The following is an 8450-nucleotide window of genomic DNA, read 5'->3' as shown; positions in this document are numbered from 1 at the left end:
TGGTTTAATTAACGCATTTAAAGACCTGTTTAATTGGTTATTTATCCTGGGGTCTGCTGAGTCAAATTGCTGAGAGTCGACCAAACTAATACCGGAAGCTGAGATTGGTTTCTTTAAAAAATAAAACCACACACATCTCGTTTATATGTGGAAATATAACACATGTTGTTATTTCCATTGAAGATACCTGTGAAATGAGGTTTTATTGTTTATTTAATGTGTGGTATGTTGTATGCTGCTTTTAAACGTAATTAATTAGAGTTCAAGCTGTAAATTATTTACTTAAAGTTTGATTTTCCATTTTAATTTTCGTGTAATATAATTATTCAATCTACATATTTTCTCTGGTGTATCATAATTAATTAGATTTACACTTTTATAGACGCTATCACATATTGTATTGAAGAAAAGGAGACAAAATTTAATAATTAACATAAACAAAATGCACAGAACAATAACTTAACTTAACATTTAAACTGTCCTATAAAAATCTTCTTAACAACAAGGCTGAAAACCTGCTGACCCACTTGATCAAATGTAGCACATATAACACAGATGGATGTTTTAATTTGAAGTTCCTAACCGGATTTTATGTATGCTCATTGCTGCTGACTCCACTGAGCTCCTGGAGCCAGAAGCCGATCCCTCTTTACTTTCCCCGTCCAGAGCGCTCCAGAGACAGTCGGCTAATACCCCGCCAGTAAGAGGTTTACCTGCCCCTGAAGCTGAGGTCTGTGTCGGTGGATTGTACGACTCAAACTACAGATTTTATTCCCATAAAGAGACGGAGCAACCGTTCATCGTACAGGTAAATATCACCGATTAATCTGATTATTTCTATGGTTTATTTTGTGTTTTTTTGTGTGTGTTTAAACGTGGTCAGTGGTCTCACGGTGGCCGCTGCTTCTACCTGTTGAATAGACCTACTGTTTTCTATTGTGTGAGTGACAAAAAGAGGAAAAACCGACCAGTGTAACATGTTATTTGTCAGTATAATAGCCCTCCCTGTGGACACTCCCTTTGGTTTCAATGTGCGCAGTTTGTGGATAAAAGTGGAAAAACTACAGGATAAACTTTACTCATAATACACGTGATTACAACAATTTTAATTAAATATTATATAACATATATATATATATATATAAACTGCTGTAGCTCTATGTAACATGTGTTTATCAGCCTGTAAACGTGCCTGGCAACACAAGTACATACAGAAGCTTATATGAGAGGGTATCTTTGTTTTACCCCATCTGTCATCATATTCATACCGACCAGAGGCAGTTTTAGGCTATAATGGACAATCTCACCCAGTCCAGGTTATGGTGCTCTCATTTCTAAGCAGATTATGTGTTACAGAAGCACTCAGATATGGTGCGTCCTGGTTGTTGCTGCGCGTTCACCAGAAAAAAAAGGAGGACAAGTGAGTGATGGGGAGTGGGGAGATATCACAGGTTTTTAAACGTACCCAGTGGCTCTGACTGGTGATATTTACTGCTGGGCTACCTGAAGTGCTCCAGGAATAAACTCTCCACTGTTGCCAAAGGCAGGAGGTCACAGCAGCCGGCAGGGCGCCAATGTCCTGCTGATCTCTGACACTATGGAAGTGCTCTGGAGCTGCTCTGCACACTTTGGACCTTTTGCTTTCCTCGTATTTTAAAACAGCTACCACGAAATTAAGACATAAAAACTTTACTTCTCAGTCATCCATCAACGTGGTAAACAGGATGTTTGTTACACAATAAGAGGTCAATATTGAGCATTTCATCCCGACCAATCATCTGTATTAGACAGATTGTAAATAGCTGTGCTGGATCTGAGCTGTCTGTGTGGATTAGACTGGAGGAGACACACATTTGTTCCACTGGTGCCAATCAGTCAACCGACCAGAGCCTTCAGGAGGGCAGAGATGATCTCAGAGGCTGCTGGTTACATAACACACACAGGAGGGAGAGGGAGGCAACTTTATTCTTGAACTCTATCTTTTATCTCTAATCTCTGCTGGATCTTCGTGGATCGGTTTTTTTGTTTGGATTAATATGCTGGTGGCGTCTATGAAGAGAAAGACGCGATTCAAAAACCGGTTTTCTGGTTAGTATAAGACATAATTTCAACACCAAGGTGAGAGGTGACTCACAACTTCAGATGACTCATATTTCCTCAGCGGGGTTTTATACGAATATGGACTTATTCATAGTTTCACTGATAGTGTCCAGTCTGAGATATTTATGGGTGATTTGGGTTAAAAAAGAAAGAATTTAATACATTTTACACACATCTCTGAAAAAACAGTTCTCATTAAGGTATAATACTGTAGAAAACAGACAGAAATCAGCTTTACTTTCATGGTAAAAACAAACGGATTAGCAGACAAGTAAACGCCTTTTTGTCAACAGTCGCCTGCTGTGCGCAATTACGCATGACGCAGGAGAGACGGCGGATAACAACAATGAAAGGAGGATTGCCGTCGTGCGTTCAGCCGTGTTGCTTTGTGTTTGTCCGAGAAGAAAGAGGACAGGGCTCTCGGGTTTGTTCACTGGTTCTCTGTCCCAGTTGTTGGAGACAAGCAGCAAATGGGGCCTGAGAGCAGAACCAGATGTCAGATCAGCCTCCTCTGCGGCTGATTGCATCATCAGCAGCGTCCCAAATCCATCCAGGAGAGGTGGTGCATCAGGGATCGGGGTTAGTGTGGGAACCGGAAGGACCAGTGTGGTGGATTTATAAGAGTGAGGACATTTTGTCTGAGTGTTCAGACTGGGTCTAAGGGTTAATGCCAATTAGTTCTTATAAAGGGAATATTGTGCAGACTACAGTGCAAATATGTGTGTGTGAGGGAGAGAGTGGGGGAGAGAGGGAGAGAGAGGGAAAGAGATTAGACCTGTGGACTTAGTAGCTCAACTGTGGGACAAACAATCATTTAACTCAGGCCTCATTGACGCTGGAAAGCTTCTAGGACTATGTATAGGTGTGTGTGTGTGTGTGAAAACTATGTAAAATTACTACTCAAGAGAATTTGTTGGTGTCATTAAAGTGACATTTCTGGATGAACTGTTCTGTGACTGTATGATTGACTCTTTATTGATTAAATTTCCTCACTAACGACGTTAAATAACCTCCCTGTCACTCACACTGAGCTGAAAAACTAGGAGGAAAACTTACTGAGTGAAAACAGAAGATTAAACGCTGTAAATGTGGACTCATTGTACAGACGGTTGTGATTGGAGCTGTGAATAGATGGTGAACATCAGTAGTTCAAATTGACCATCCTGTGTGAGCTTAGAAGAACATATATATTCATATAAGCCGGATCCAGAGCAGGTACATTTTCACTGGAAAAAGCCATATAATAAAAATCTGTATTAATACAAATTAAACAATTTAAATTTTTCCTCATTTTCCCTTTTCCAGGTTTTAGAGACTTGGAAACATCAGAAATAAACAACCATTGCGAGATTGTAACAGCAGTGTCTGTGGCACAATGAACTGAATTCGGAGTGCGAACTGGCTTTAATTTTGAAATGTAGTTTGGTAGAAGGAACAAGGAGGGATGAAGTTTGAGCCGTTTTGTTGTCCTGCAGACGTCAACAGACACAATTCGGATGAACTAATTCACAGCTAAAGGGCAGGTCGCCCACATCATCATCAAAATATGTAGAAAAAACAACAGAAACTGTCTCTTCAGCACTTCAGCGGGACTCGCTCCACCCTTCTGAACCAGCTCGGACTGGTTCGGTATTATTTTTATGTGCATTTGCATTGTTGTGGTCCTACTTTTGTCATATTTCACAGTCTGGTTGTTTTTGTGGGCTTTAATGCAGCAGACAGTGTACGTCCTCCCTTCATTAGACACAGTTGTTTGATTCATTCGTTCCATTTCTTTGCTTGGATTTGTGCTGCATAAATATAGTTGTTGTTTTTCTGTGTGTTACAATGAGGGACGACGAGTTAATGTCTCATTCTTTATGATTGTCAGAGGTTTAAACGAGACTGAGCTGCTCATATATCTTTGGTTCAGACAGATGGAGATTTCTCTTTCTCATTCATAGCTGATAGATGTCTTTAGGACTAATCTGTCCTCGGATACTGTAGCATCTAGCAGTCTGTGATAATCTCCTAAAATATGTAACTCAGATCAGTTTCCTTTAATCTGCCTCGTATGGACCCTCACCTTATCCTCATCGACCCTTTACCCAAACCCGAACATCTCTACTCTTAACCTAAACACCTAAACTTAACCACGTCAAACACCTGAAGCTTGAATTGTTATAAAGTAATCACTGTTTCACTGCGGCTGTGAATGTTTTCCCATTTGTCTACATGAATAAGAAGAAGATAAAGAGTCTCTGTGGAGCAGCACTTGGGCACTGTAGCTGCAGAGCTAAATGCTAACACCCCACTTAGACCCTGTTTACACCGACCATTAACAGACAATCTGGGTCGATTGATTGCAATTCGACAGCTTTAAATAAGTCAGTTAATCAGATCTCACTTAAATTTCCAGGTTGTGGCTGCAATACGAATCATCTAGTGTCCATTGTAGGGACTCTTCAGACAGCGTGCTTCATGCGTACAACAATCCATGAGGATCCATTTTACTTTGTTGTTGTGGTTTCTTTTTGTTGTTGATCCAATATATTTTATGTAATTATTAAACACAAAGAACAGCTGAGGCTGATGTGAATGTCGTCAGTTTTGCAGGAATGTGGCCATAAACCAAATATATATTAAATTAAATGCTAACAGGACGAAAAAGTCAGAGATCAGAGTTATTGTCGTACATTTAATAGTTCATTTTTTAATGAAAACAACAACCTCAGAGTCTGTTGAGATATTTCAGTCTGAACCGACCAACACAGCCTCCTCTAGAGCCGAGGAGCTATCAAACGTATATAAGTGGGTGTTTTTATCAGAGACTGTCTGAGCTGTGTGGTGTTGATATAATCTGAGATGAGAGGAACAATGAGGTGAATCCTGACTGACAGTCGGTTCGGGTCCAGACTTACAGCGTGAGCCGATTACAACAGACGTACAGTGAATGTCTCAGGATTCGCTCCCTCCCCTGCAGCCACGGGGACGGTGACTCAGCTTTACTGACAACTTTACATCTCTGCTGGTTCAATCATTATGTTGCATTTAACAGTTGTTGAGATACAGAAAATGAAATACTGCTGGAACAACAGTTTTATATAATCTAGACATTAATTTAGCCCAGTTTTAACCAGAAAATCACCAAATCAGACTTTGCTGGGAACTTTTGTGTGAATAATATCATCAGTAATATTAAACAGTATCATTGCTTATTCTGTTTGTGCCGACTATGAAGTTAGTATGTTTAAAAGCATCAAACGTAAAATGTAAATGTAAACTTTGTTAAATGTAACCTCATTGTATGTTATAAACACTAATAACAGCAGCATTTAACTTCCCTTCCCTCATTTTTTCTTTACAATAATTGATCAACTTCTTGATAATATGAACGTCTACTGTGATACAATATATACTATAATCAGTTTTCAGGTCTTTTTATGTAACAGTATTGTTTTTGCAAGTTGAGACTAATTCCCAGTTTGTCTTAACTTCTAAGGAAAGCTTTGCAACATGAATAACTGGAGTTATTTCAGCCTGTTGTTTTTGATAGCTGGTGGTGAAAGTGTTTCCCTCGAGGCAGCTACGACATTCAACATGAAATTCTGTTGAACTCAACGTGCCCCAGAAATGAAATATAGCTTCAGCTCAGCTCTCAGAGGAACATCGCTGATAGTTAATGTGGGTTTCCAAAGAAGTCCCTGCGAAGGAAGCTGCAGATTCATTATCAACTGCATCTGATATGATTCAAAGACAATCTGAGCTCAGACTCCATTCTCACTTCTTTAACTAACTTTAATCAACAACTCTTGTACTTTAGCCTCCAAAAATAGTCATTAAATCAGAGAAACACTCAGGTTTATCTCTGTGAAGTTCACCCAATGCCTAGAAACCTAAATGTGAACCCTGTGTGAACTTTCACAGGACAGTTTCAGATGCCAATGTGAGGATGACGCGATGGAGACACATAGTTTGTTTCTGTCTGTTTAACTTCTGTATCTGTGATTGTGTGAAATCCTTTTTAAAAAAACAGTCACATAAACTAAACTGGACTAAAAACAAAAGGTAAAGATTCAACACGAGACAATATGTCTAAAAAAAATGACTTTTAAGCTCAAACAGAGCTCCCAGAGACTCACAGATCCACGCTGTCACACGGCAATCCTCACAGTTCTCAATGTTTCTCCTCAGTAAACAGTGAGAAAGTCACAAGATGAACATCGACACACTGTGATTATTTATGCTCTTATTTTGAAACAATGGGGAGCATACATCAAGGACCCTTTGATCGACACACCATCCTCACACACTCTGAGTCACAAGTTCTGAAAGTTACATAAATAAAGGTTATTTATTAATATTATTCTACCTCCAGCTATTCTTCCTGTGACTGAACATATAGGAGCATCTATTGGCACAAGTGGGATGTAATATTATTGGTTTTCAGTCTATAATCAACTGAATATAAAAGATAAGAGTTGTCGTGTTTCATTATCTTAAAACCTCTATTTTTCCAAAACAAACACCGGCTCTAGATACAGTCTTTCCGTAGTTTCTCCTGATCTGCATTCAGATGTTTGTAATCTACAACTTCCTTCACACACTCGTCCTTTAATGTCACTTTATGTCGAAACAAGAGTCTCGTTCTTCAAACTAAATCTCACTTTGTGACTAAACTTCTGAACTCTGAGCACAAAAGAGTTAAAGAGTTAAACTCAAAGGGTTACGTTCAGGGTGGTGATGGGATCACAAGATCCACAGAGCCCCCAGGCTGTGACCTCGCTGACGTCCCATAATTCACAGTGTTTGCGTCAGGACAGAGATTCTTCTGTGATAACAGGCCGCCACAGGAGACGAGAGGACGTAGAAGCTTTTTTAAAAACAACAATTTCCCTCCAGTGATTTGTGTTTCCACTAACTAGGCTGAGGGGTCTTCAGGAATGCGTGACTGGTTTTCGGTGACTGACTCACTGTAAGAGCAGCCTCAAGACCTCAAATCACACGTTTTTTAACATATTTTGGGGCAGGCAGACCCCTCTGAGCAAACACTCAGGATTCCTGGAGTGTTTTCCATCATATGTCCTCCGGCTCATTGAAAAGAAGGTTGTAAATCTCCTCCCGCCTTCATTCCTCTCTCCCCCAGCTCCTGCCTCCTCCCTTCCCATCCATCTCCCCTTGCCTTTTTTCTCTTCATCTCTTCTGACTCCTTTTCCTCTCTCTTGTTTTCTCTCCTCACAGATTCCTGAAGTTTCTGAAGAACCCAGAAGACCGACAGCCGACAGCAGACAGCAGACAGCGAGGCTGCCAGAGAACATATTCTTCATCCCTTCATCCTCTTTGTCTGAGGAGAGATAAAGACGAAAGAGGGTGTGTGTTTGGAGGAGAAAAGCACCCAGTGTTTGCTTGGATATGGCTCTTCTGTGTATGAGAGAAAGACAGAGGGAGCTGAGCTGAGGTCAAGGCCTTCCTCCTCTCCTCCCCCCCCTACAGTCACATGTCAGCGTGAGGCACAACCCCGGGGTTGCTATCACTACGCTGACCGACCCAAATACTTGTAAACTCACTTGGAGAAACGACACAGACTGAATCCCTCAGCTGAAAGAGCTTCTGTTTATTTACACCCAGCTTCTTTTCTCCTGCTGGTTTTAATTTAGAGGCGCCTGCTTCTACCCAGCGAGCACGCAGAGACTGAATCACCTCACATCGACCTGTCAGAATGCCGGCCAAGACACCGATGTACTTAAAAACTACAACTCCCAAGAAGGGAAAGAAGCTGAAGCTTCGTGACGTCCTCTCAGGCGATATGATCAGCCCCCCGCTGGGCGACGTACGTCACAGCGCCCACGTGGGGCCCGAGGGGGAAGGTGACATGTTTGGAGACGTGGGTTTCCTCCAGGGTAAGATGAGCATGCTGCCGTCCCTGAGCCGGACTCAGAACTGGCACTCGCGCTCGCACAGCGTGGAGAGACGCCTGGATGACGACTTCACCACGAAACAGGACTCGCACAACTACGGCTACAACGGGTACCACTACCAGCACTCCTCCGCCGGCCTGCTGAAGACCACCATCTCCATGCCTGTGTTCATCGCCCACGAACAGGCTCCGCCCAAACCCCCACGCCTCCACCTGGACGACCCCTCTCCTCCTTCTCTGCCCTCCCAGCAGAACCACTTCCACCACCACCAGCAGCCCTCGGAGACGAGCCACAAACAGGCCAAGAACGGGTCAGTCCACAGCAGACAACCAACACCCCAGTCCGGCCTTTGGAGAACGGGGGTGGTGGGGCCGCTTTGGCGTCCGAGCCGGCTTGCCGTGAAAACCCTCCCTCGCCCTCCATCCCCGCAGGGCTCGTCCGCCTCCCTCCGCT

At 42.2% G+C, this 8450-nt stretch overlaps 1 protein-coding gene across 1 annotated transcript in view; it reads left to right on the top strand.

The window, feature by feature from the left end:
* The first annotated feature begins 649 nt into the window (after positions 1-649).
* The window catches only part of zgc:154093 (uncharacterized protein LOC777623 homolog), a 9411-nt gene continuing 1610 nt past the window's right edge, over positions 650-8450 (top strand). Inside the window, exons 1-2 of the mRNA XM_035680162.1 lie at positions 650-808; positions 7321-8274. Coding sequence (XP_035536055.1) covers positions 7799-8274 — 476 coding nt within the window. The 5' untranslated portion in view covers positions 650-808; positions 7321-7798. The remainder of the gene's footprint in view (positions 809-7320; positions 8275-8450) is intronic.

The sequence above is a fragment of the Morone saxatilis genome, unplaced genomic scaffold, assembly GCF_004916995.1.
Source record: "Morone saxatilis isolate NCDOM2014 unplaced genomic scaffold, NCSU_SB_2.0 Contig8, whole genome shotgun sequence".
Lineage (NCBI taxonomy): Eukaryota > Metazoa > Chordata > Actinopteri > Moronidae > Morone > Morone saxatilis.
Note: the sequence above shows the minus strand (reverse complement) of the source record. Positions and strands in the feature narration are given on the sequence as shown.